This window comes from Adiantum capillus-veneris, chromosome 8 (genome assembly GCF_014529385.1).
Source record: "Adiantum capillus-veneris isolate H3 chromosome 8, ASM1452938v2, whole genome shotgun sequence".
NCBI classification, from domain to species: Eukaryota; Viridiplantae; Streptophyta; class Polypodiopsida; order Polypodiales; family Pteridaceae; genus Adiantum; species Adiantum capillus-veneris.
Genome location: NC_140938.1, coordinates 91,518,968 through 91,529,914, shown reverse-complemented (window position 1 = coordinate 91,529,914; position 10,947 = coordinate 91,518,968). Strand labels below are relative to the sequence as shown.

Here is a 10,947-nt window from a genome sequence, read left to right as displayed (position 1 = left end):
AGTCGAGACCAAGGCCTTTTACACAAAATCTCCCTAAAGAGGAGAGAACATGAAGGCCTTTCTGGCTCATAAGGCCAAGTCTTTTGTGCCAGAGTTCCATTTGAGAATGGACTTCCGCTACAACCAAAAATTGTGCCAGGTAATGCTTTGCAATAGAAGTAATATAAAGTCCCCTTCTGGCTGCCTTTTACAATTCGCATAAAACCCTTGTATACTTTCCAAGACCCACCATAGAAAGTCGTGAAATAACCTTTCGCATCCAGCTGCCCCACAAATAGCAAACTTTTTTTAATGCCAGGGACATTGTACATCTTGCAAAATTAGCTCTTGGCCATTTTCAAGAGCCAAATGAATGGTGCCAACATCCTCTCTCTCACATGCATAGTTGTTGCCCAAGTAGACCTTGCCTGGGCAACCTGCAACGTATGAATAAAACGACTCCAAAGAGGGAGTAACATGAAAAGAGGCACCGTTGTCCACTATCCAAGATTGGGACAGCCCATCATGGGCTGAAAGTAAAGCATCAATTACTTCCCTTTTGGTGATGTGCATATCACTTGCTACTGCCATAACATCTCAAGCTGCATGAGAGTGTGGTCTCTCTCTCTCTCTCTCTCTCTCTCTCTCTCTCTCTCTCTCTCTCTCTCTCTCTCTCTCTCTCTCTCTCTCTCTCTCTCTCTCTCTCTCTCTCTCTCTCTCTCTCTCTGCTTCAGCGAAAGCGAAACCCTAAGATCAACACCCTGTGTCCCTCCCAGGATCAAGGGCGGCCTGTGGAGGGGCGTCAAGCCCCCAAGCTCGCCTGCAACCACAAACCCGACGACCTGCTCGCGCTGCATTTCTACTCGCCTCCCACACAGTTCTCACCCGACCTCTCTGCACAGCCCGCCCACACAGTTTCTCGCCTTAAACCCGACTTCTCTGCACAGTGCCGCCTTGCCCGCCTCGACCCCGACTTCTCGGCCCTGCCCGCGACTTGGTGTTCCCCCTCCAGTAGCCCCATTTGAGTGTAAGCCAATTGCAACCTAAGAGAGAGTGGTGTTTTCCCACCACTGCAAAAGTTCGTGGCGACATTCAGCCTTGGTTTCACTGCCGGTAACCTCCTAGCCGAAGCTCACCCACAATATGCAACCCCGAACAACAACCATGGCTACCCGAGCATCATCCCGCAGCAAGGCCACCTTTGCAGCGATTGTGGCAACGCCTCCCAAAATGGACAGCACCATCCGACTTCAGAATGAAGTCGAAAGACTCCGCAAGGAAAATGACGATCTGAAACAAAGGCTCGTAATGATTGAGACTCGGCTCACTGCAATGGAGAACTCCAAGAAGGAAGAAATGGAACAGATGGAAGCCAAGCTCAACAAAACAAAAGAAGAAGTAGAAACCACCCTCACAAAGGCGGTCAAAAATCAAGTACAGGAGGTCATTTTCAACAAAGTTGAGGATCGCGTGGCATCCACGCTACGCGAACAACAACGGCAAGAGAACCTCGCCCTTAATGTTCGCATTGGCGGCCTTCCAAGCGATTGGAAAAGAGAGGGAGACCTCAAGTTCCATGAGTGCTTTACTCGCATCCAAGCAACAACCCCCATGATAGAGTGGGACCCAGCCACAATCACCTTCCTTACACATGAGCAACGCACCAACCATGCGATCTTCACTTTCAAGACCAAGGCGGACCGAATCAAAATCCTTGAGCAATCAAGGCTCCTCAAGGACACTAAAATCTGGTTTGCAGAAGACCTCACACCCACCCAACTCAAACACAAGAAGGTAGAACTACAAAAGGTACGAGAAGCGCGCGCGGCACGAAAATGGGCAGTCTATCGAGGAGGTAAAGCCATTATCCAGGAGTTTCGAACTCCCAAAATGGCTCCCCCCTCTCTCTCTCCCCCTTAGGTTTTTGATTCTATTTATCATATCTTCCCTTTTGTTCACCCCTCGTTGGACCCTCAGTCCTTAACTGAGATGTAACGTTTTGCTTTTCGGTCCCATAGGTCATATTTGACCTCCGTGGACGATAATTCTCTCTCTCTCTCTCTCTCTCTCTCTCTCTCTCTCTCTCTCAGACTCGCACGTGTCAGGGTCTGCCTGCATTCACAAAATCTTGTTTACGTTTGGAAAGTTGATGTGCGATTAAAATAATTGAAGGCATTTTAGGACGAAGGAGGGAGAGGAGAGGAGACGCAATATGTGTATTTGTAGAGGGTGGGGAGGTGCAGGTCGAAGGAGGGAGGAAAGGGTGAGGAGAGGAGACGACGGGGTTGAGGTGCAGCAACGCTAGCCAGGGGCGATGGTGAGGGCCTTAGTGGGACTTAGGGGAGGAGTACCTTTTAATTTTTTTGAAGCCAGTAGGCTTGGCCAATTTTGGTTTTGGGGTGTTTTAAGGGGTATCTTGAAAGATCCCCTTTTGTCTTCAAGAAAAAGTGGGCACGAGAAAGGAAAAAGGAAAGCCGATGGCATGTGGAGGGGGAAAGAGAGAATGAAGAAGAAGAAGAAAAGAATTTTAACCGTGGTAGGAAACTATCCCAAGAGACCATAAAGATCTTTTCGAAGAGAGAGAGAGAAGGAGAGAGAGCAGGCCTGTGTCGATTCTCTCTGTCTGCGAAATCGGGCCTAGAGTAACAGACGCAAGTGTCGAGTTGTACGAGACAAGGCTGCACGTGGAGGGAGAGAGAGAGAGAGGGAGACAGACAGATGCGATTATGCCTGGGGAAAGGCAGAGCAACATACAGGGCTGCATCATGCCGTTGGTGAGTGCACGCAGGCCTCCAAAGGTGCGGAAGATCAATGCTAACAAGGGCCGGCGCTGCTGCTGTGGGGCAATGAATCTAGGTGTGAATGGCATTTGTTCATCTACAAGTCAATGGGAGGAGTGTGTCAGGATGAGCATTGCAGAGTGAAGATGCACACATACACTCTTGTATGCAAACACATCCCCCCTTCTACTTGCCTCCACAGTTCCGGTGGATAAACAAGTGATGAAATCCACGAGGCCTACCTATAAATGGCCAATTACAATATAGTAATCATATATATTATATAAACGACTCGTAAGTCTCCTTTTCATGATTAAGTGTGTCAATTTGATTGTCTTTCTAATGAGTATCTTCTATCTCTTCCAACCTCTCAAAAACTATTCTCAGAGTCTAGCCAAAATTTTGCAATCTCAGTCTTTTAATCTAACCCTCCAATTTCTCCCTTTTAGTTTTTTGATCTATGATTTTAACTTTTACCTTTATAAAATTTTTGTTTGTTCTTAATTTTGGCTAGAGTTTTATTTTTCATGGGCAATTGCGAGTCGAAGTAGGTCACGGCCCACGAGTGGATGGTAGGTTGGTAGTGTAAAGAGAATCACGGAGCAGGGAGTGGAGACGGGGTTTTGAAAAGTGGGAGTAGCTTGTCAATGAGCGAAGGCGTGGACTGTACGAGTGTCAGCAAAACGGGGAGGCATCACTACCTCTTTGGGACACGCCAAAAATCACTTTTACTTAGGCTAGGTTCATAGTGGTCGGCGGCAGCAAACGGGACCTTACTGGCAGCTAATCGCGAAAGCGCACGTCAGATGACCCATTCACAGTACGCGACGAAAAAGAAGCCTGCAAGCTGCCAGCACATGGAGGAAAAACGATGCTCTGCTTCCAACCCCCCCCCCCCCCGCCCAGCAATACCACTTCCGCCCTCCACGTTGGCAGCCCACCCTTCCATTTTCACCACTCAGCCTTAATCCTTAACGTTGGAAAAAAAACATATAACCCCTCCCAAAATACCCTCAATATTTTCTCATAAATTCCCAAAATACCTTTGAAAGTACCCTCAATATTTCCTCATAAATTCCCAAAATGCCCTTCAAATTTTTCAAAATTCTCAAAACACCTCTAGTCGTGAGATTAAATGTTTCCAAAAAGCAAAAAGTTATAGATGAATTGCTTTATAATTTTCAAATATACTTGCCTCAATTTAATAAAATTTTATGCTATGATTTATTGATGCAATTGGTAAATACTTCCTTTCACTGTTTGTTCCACCGCCGCCCAATGTTCATACTAGGCGGCGGAAGAAAATAGAGTCACTTTTTCTTCCACCTTCTATGTGAACAAATGGGTGGCGAAAGTGTGCATTCTGTAACTCTTCCACCCGGAAAGTCACTTTTTGGAGCGTTTCTTTCGCCTCCTCGATGTGAACCCAACCTTATGCAAACATTGAAAGAGTTAATAGGAACATGATATCCCATGCAAACAATGTCCTCTCTCTCTCTCTCTCTCTCTCTCTGTCTTCTTCTTCTTCTCCTCCCCTCCTCCCCTCCCCTCCCCAAAAAACCAAAGGGGGTGGTACATTGGCCTTTATTCAAGTAGTAATTTCTCACCTTGTTCTCTTAAGCTTTTTGGCTTTCTAACGAGAGCCTTAGAGGCTTAGAGGAGAAGAGAGTTAGACCTACATTTGAAATTTTATTATTTTCGTTACCCGGGTAGACCTCCTTTTTCATGTGGCTATTGGACTACATAAGTAGTCCTTGGTAAAGGGTTGGAGTTTGGATGCATTTCTCGACCATTGGATAAAGTTTGCAGATTAGTGCCACTTGGCAATCTAATGATAATAAAAAAAAATTAATTTCTTTTTTTAAGACCCTTATGAGAGGGAGTTAACATTTGTGTACCTGTGTCTTTAAAGAGGGGCATTGAGTATTGTGCCAAACACTATTTTTATGCTTTTGAAATATATTGTAATCTAAAGAGTTCATTGTTTACACTTTTTTTCCAAAAACATGATATTTTATTTATGATACCAAATGTTTAAAAATACTAGTGTCACTTTCTATTTTTCTCTCTCATAAAGAAGTTTTTTATTATGAAAGTCTTTTCAGCAGTAGCCTTATCACAAGAAGTTTTGGATAAATTCTCATAATAATTCCCACATTGTGATTTTACCTCAACATTATGAGCTTCTGTGAGGGAGGCACCGTATACCTAGCTAGGTATGATGGGGGGCAGGGGACCGCCGGCCCGGTAGGGGGGCCGAGGGTCCCTTGCCCCCAATCGTACCTAGCTAGGTATGTGGTGCCTCTCGAGCAGAAGCTCATGATGTTATGCATTGTATGAAAAACACCGAAAAAGACTCTGTTTTTCAACATGAGAAAATTTCTAAATCTTCTTGTGTATGTAGGCCATAGTGAATTTTCCATTAGCCATTAGACCTACTTTTTCATGTGAATAGTTAAAATTTTCTTTTTGTTTAGTTTGGGGTCTTTTGCATTTGGCAGCCTTAGATTACTTGACTTTCTTTTCATATAATTCTTTTAGAATGCCAATGCAAGGTCCTTCTGAAGAGGACCTTGAGAGACTCAAAAGAGTATAGAAGAGTCTGACACAAAGACTCTCCATGCTTGTCTTGGGCAATGCTAAAGTGTTTGCATTTCTGGACTCATGGTCAAGTTGCAAAGGCAATGGTCATCATGTGCTTGGGCCTTCCACTGATGAATTCATAAAATCCTGAGTCTGTATTATGGAGTCCGATGCTTGCAGGAGCGTGCACACACACACACACAATGTGATGAATAGACTATACCTTGTTGCTGGCTTTCCCATGTGGATATAAGAGTTTATATCCACAGTTTGCTTAAATTTGCAATGACACAATGCCATAGCCAACACTTCAACAGACAAGGAGAAGGTGCCCTAAGCAAAGGTAGTATAATTAGTATTTTGGGTGCCTCAAAGTGAATACTAGCATAACCAGGCAGAGGCTGCAAAGAGCAAGAAGGGATCATGAGTGCTTTCAAGTTGCAGAGGGATATACCCTGTGTATGGGCCGCATTTTTACGTACCCAATTCGGAGACTTCTTCCGTAAGCTGTGCGAGAGGAAGCGGAGCATGTCGCCCGGCGGATGGAAAACCATGCCATTCATTCTAGGTCTCTGTTGCATCATAATCAAGCAGCTTCAGCTAGTAATTTGTCCATGAAAAGCTAATTGTGTGTGTGTGTGTGTGTGTGTGTGTGTGTGAGAGAGAGAGAGAGAGAGAGAGAGAGTAAACTGCAGGGACTGAAGTGTGTGATAAGCTGGCTACCATTGGTCTCCTTTTGGGCATCATCTTGTACCTTACTCAGGAGTTCCATATCAAGATTGTCACAGCAGTTAACATCCTGAATGTCAGCACTGGAACTGGCTACATCTTGCCCATCATCGGCGGGTACATCGCCGATGCATACATCGGACGTTATTGGACCTTGATCATAGCTTCCATCATAAATTTTCTGGTAATGCTTCAAGACTCATGGCTACCTTTTAGCTCACAATCATTCACATGTTTTGTAAGTTCATATCAAGAGTTTAAGTCTTTGCAGGGAATGTGTGCTTTGCTTCTTACAGCAGCAATCCCCTCCTTGAGACCCCTTCCATGTCCTTCTACAAGCACAGAGCAAACCTTCTCGCAATGCGCGCATGCGAATAAAGTCCAATTGCTCTTTCTTTACCTCGCATTCGCACTGCTCGCGATTGCGTCGGGTGGCATCAAGCCATGCGCATACCCGTTCGGTGCAGATCAGTTCGTGCAAGACACGCGTGAAGGAAAAGAGTCCTTCCAAAGCTACTCCAACTGGTTCTTTTTCGGGATATACCTCTCCGTGGTCCTCTCAGCAACCATAGTTGCATATGTCCAGCAGAATGTTTCATGGGCCCTGGGTTTTGCCATTCCCACCATCATCATGGCCATCTCCATTCTTGTCCTTGTTGTGGGCACACCATTTTACAGGTATGAGGTACCATCAGGCAGTCCACTCAAGGAGCTTGCCCGGGTTTCCGTCGCGGCATTCCGCAAAAGAAAGCTTAGTACTCTGCCGAATGACTCGAGTTCTCTCTTTGATCCGGACATTGAGCTTTCTTCACAAAAGCATGTGGGAGAGAAGTATGTGCATACTGATCAGCTACGGTAAGATTTGAGCAAATTACAGTTTGTGTATAAGAATGAAGCTGAACTCTTCACCTCTTCATGTTAGAGCACATCTGTTTTCCTGCTTTTCTGTTAGCAAAATGGCCTACTTGCTTTCCAGCTTCTTGGACAAAGCCGCTATCATCCGCGATGGAGATCTAGGAGCTGATGGCACAGTGTTAAAGCCATGGCAACTCTGCTCTGTTCATCAAGTGGAACAACTTAAACTCATGACCAAGACACTGCCCATCATGATCGCCGCAATGCTCCATGTCCTCACGGTCTCCCTTCAGAGCAGCTTTGCTCTCCTTCAAGCCAATACCATGGACCGACGCATGTTCGGCTCGTTCAAAATCCCACCAGCCTCAATGACAGTGTTTGGAATGCTGGCCATCATGATCTGTCTACCCATATATGACAAAGTGGTGTTGCCGTATGCTAGGCAAGTCACAGGGACAGAAAGAGGGATAACATTCCTGCAAAGAATTGGAATAGGCAATGCTATGAGTGTGAGTGCAATGGTGCTTGCCGGACTAGTCGAAAGCCAAAGGAGGGTGATTGCAAGACGCCATGGGCTACTTGACAAGCCGAAAGATGTCGTACCGATGTCAGTGTTTTGGTTAGTACCCCAGTTGAGCTTGATGGGTATAGGAGAAGCATTCAATGGAGTGGGGCAGACAGAGTTTTTCTACGACCAAGTTCCGGAGGGCATGAGAAGCACAGCAGGGTCCATCAACTCTTGTATAAGTGGAGTGGGAGTGTACATAAGTGCTATTGTGCTAACAGCGGTGCAAAGTCTGAGTGCAAGGGGGGGAAGAGTAGGCTTTTTGGATGACAATCTCAATAAAGCCCACTTGGACAAGTACTACTACCTTGTAGCTGGCATGATTTGTACCAATTTGATCTATTTTGTTCTTGTGTCAAGGTGGTACACTTACAAGAAAGCTGTGCTGAAAGGGAACCACCAAGAGATGCTTTATACCAATCCATTAAGAGAAAGTGGTTGAAGATATGCTACAAGGATATTGTAAGCAATCTGCTCCTATGAATAACTTGATGTGTGCACATGAGATACACGCCCGGGTCTCCCCGCTACTCTATTGTTTGATATAAGCATGATTTTCGATGGTTTCCCACGGATATCAACAGTCATGATGTGGCTCTACTCCTTGATAATGGAAGCTCACAATTTTGTGAACTGCTAGATTACAATCCCCCTTTTTACCCAATGTCATTCTATTCTTTGTTCTTTGATTGTATTAAAACTTATACTTTCCCCCAACACCTAATAGGGTCATCTCTGAACATAAAACAGACACCCTAGAAGAGAATCTATCAACCAAAGTATCCATTGTATTTGATCACGCAAAGCACAACAACTATCACAATGTCAAGTTCTAGTTCTAATGCCATTGATGCAAGCTAGTAAATTTGTGTGAAACGAGCATAGATAATTGAAATTCAAACATAGAGAAATGAGCAATGGATTCACAGACGTTTTATCAAGGTAAGAAAGACCTGTTCACTTCAAAAGAAGGCTATAATTGTGCCAAGTGTGTCTCATAACATCAATATAATTAATTCCAAAATAACCCAAAAATGCTCCAAAAAATGGTAGAAATTCCCAAATTACTCCTCAAATTCAACAAACATGGTGTAAAATTTATGAAATGCTCTTGAAGTTGGGCAAATTTTCCAAAATACCCCTTATGAATCTTGCAAATGCTGACTATATTTGGCAGCTTTTTGAAGGACAATGTTCTCTCTCAATATAAGATTATCTTTTACACTATTGTGGACTCTAGGGATGAAATAGTTAATTATTTGTGGCCACAGATGCAAATGTTTGTGAGCTAATTGGTCATTTCTTTTTTGTCTACCAAAACAAATAGGCAGAGCTTAAGCAAGTTCAAACCCAACTTGCAGAGGTGCATCAATTGTGGTCTCTTTACAAGCTGTTCAAAGTCTGGAATGCGCTAGATTTAAATGTGATTGGGTCTCATTGCATGGACTCTATAGTGCATCTCTTAAGGTAGTTAATATTCAATTAAGAAGCTCTAATTTATGTGGATGAAAGTTTGAAGTAGTGATAAGGTCACTTGCTTTTCCCCTATTAATGCTAGTCTTGTCATAGAATGGGCCACTTTAGTGGCTTTTGGAGACTTTTGTAAAAGAAACACCAATAATTGTGAAGAGGTCAAAATGAAAAACGGCTTCAGGGACTAATTTGAAGGACTAATTTGTCAAAACAAGCAAAATTGGTTATACAATCTCAAAGATAGGTCAAAAGATTTTTAAGCACGTTCAAATTTCATTGAAATGTGATAAATATATGAATCTTCTATATTATTGGTAGAAAAGCTGACGGCATTTGACTACTATCCAAACTAGGTGAAGAAATGCAATTTTTGTTAAAAAATGCTACTTTTGGAAATGTGAAATTTTGAGATTTTTGAGTTGAATTTGAGCTACAAAGCCATATTTTCTTCTAAAACTCGTGCTCAAGAAGTTTCATGAAATTTTGGTGGCATTTGCAGAAGTTATCCTCAAATTATCAAAACCTCACTTGAGCCACTTTAGTGGCCAAGAAACAAAACTAGTGTTAATAAATGACTTCAAACCCCTTCTCGCATGCATCATGTTCTTCTAGTTCACATATTCATAGCTCACACTTAGTTCACAATTATTGAAAAAAAGACTTAAATTTCTATAATATTGATGCCTTATTTTGAACTATGTATCCCTTGTTTATTCTAGTTATGGCTATCGAAAAAAGGAGGAGATCCCACCTAGCTCTTGTGCTCAGGTCCGACGGAAGCTATTTAGCTCTGTTGCCACGATCCATCCCCCCTCTTGGTGGGCTACAATCGTAAATGCAAACAGTTATTTGTTGTGATATTCTATTAAAGCATTCATTTCTGACTTCTCCATAGGGATGGCAACCTTCTTCATAAATTGTAGGGATTTATTCCTGTGGATTGAAGTTTGTTCTTCTATTTGTCTGCACACTTTAGCCAAATACACCATGCCTCGACCCGTCTCTTCCATTTGGTTGTCGAGAGAGCTAGTATGAGCAACTCAACCACTTTAGTGCTAACCTTATATGCCACAATGATGTTGAGTGGGATTTGCATATAGCAAGCAATGAACTCATGGTCACTAGCCAACGATAGAGAAGAACCAAATTAATGCATATGAGGATAATGCCTCATGGCCAGCCTAGATATAACCCCTAGACATATTTGCTACCCTAACTTGTGCGTAGTCTTGATGTTGGGTTGTGCTCTATCCCCCTTTGGAATTGTCCATGTTTGGTATCGCATTGAAATAGATACAGTGTCAATCATAACATTTGCAATGCCAAACTTTTTGTTGTGCAAGACTAATCTTCATGTCTGATATACCTTGTCATACAAGGACACAATACCACAAGACACTTGATAATGCGTCCAAACATCCAAATATGATAAGAACAAGTTTATCCCTCCATGTAAAAATGCACATTGATGGTAAGCTTAGGCAAGAAGAGGGAGATGTGTGCGCACATGCCCGTGTGGGGCCACCTCTAATTTACAAGGCTTGAGATTTTCCCACATAAATCCAATCTTTTTACAGGTTCACAATGTTAGTCAAGAACATAAGGGGCAAAATGTCCATATTGTCAGCTAAGACAAGGAGAAATTGCAAAGTATCCAGGAGGCTTGAATCTTCAATCGCAATCCAAACTTCCATCAATTTTTCAGCAAGGTGTTCACTAAGGCAGAAAAATGAAAAAGATAGCCCATTACAAAAGAGTATCAAGTTTAAAGATAGTTTTCTTTCTTACCTCCCATCAAACACATGACCAACACTGATAATTGTTGGACTCGCCCCTTTGACTAGGGTGTTAATTAATGGACTTCTGCCCCTTGCATTATGATCTCTACTAACTCTTTACAGACTGCAACCATTCAAAGCTAAGAGGGGATAAAGCAGGAGATTTGCCAATCAATCATTGCAAATCTTGATCAACCTAATGATG

General features: G+C 43.1%; 1 protein-coding gene across 1 annotated transcript; it reads left to right on the top strand.

The window, feature by feature from the left end:
* Positions 1-5,357: 5,357 nt before the first annotated feature.
* On the top strand, positions 5,358-8,322 carry LOC147452553 (protein NRT1/ PTR FAMILY 3.1-like). The gene is made up of 4 exons (XM_086518967.1): positions 5,358-5,910; positions 6,038-6,255; positions 6,343-6,926; positions 7,048-8,322. Exons 1-4 carry the CDS (start codon positions 5,766-5,768, stop codon positions 7,931-7,933), a joined length of 1,833 nt encoding a protein of 610 aa, XP_086375093.1. The 5' UTR covers positions 5,358-5,765; the 3' UTR covers positions 7,934-8,322.
* Positions 8,323-10,947: the final 2,625 nt, after the last annotated feature.

Coding starts and splice junctions, on each gene's coding strand:
- LOC147452553 (XM_086518967.1), top strand. CDS start 5,766: ATGAGTGCTTTCAAGTTGCAGAGGGATATACCCTGTGTATGGGCCGCA. Junction 5,911..6,037: donor AACCATGCCATTCATTCTAG/GTCTCTGTTGCA, acceptor AGTAAACTGCAG/GGACTGAAGTGTGTGATAAG. Junction 6,927..7,047: donor GTGCATACTGATCAGCTACG/GTAAGATTTGAG, acceptor CTTGCTTTCCAG/CTTCTTGGACAAAGCCGCTA.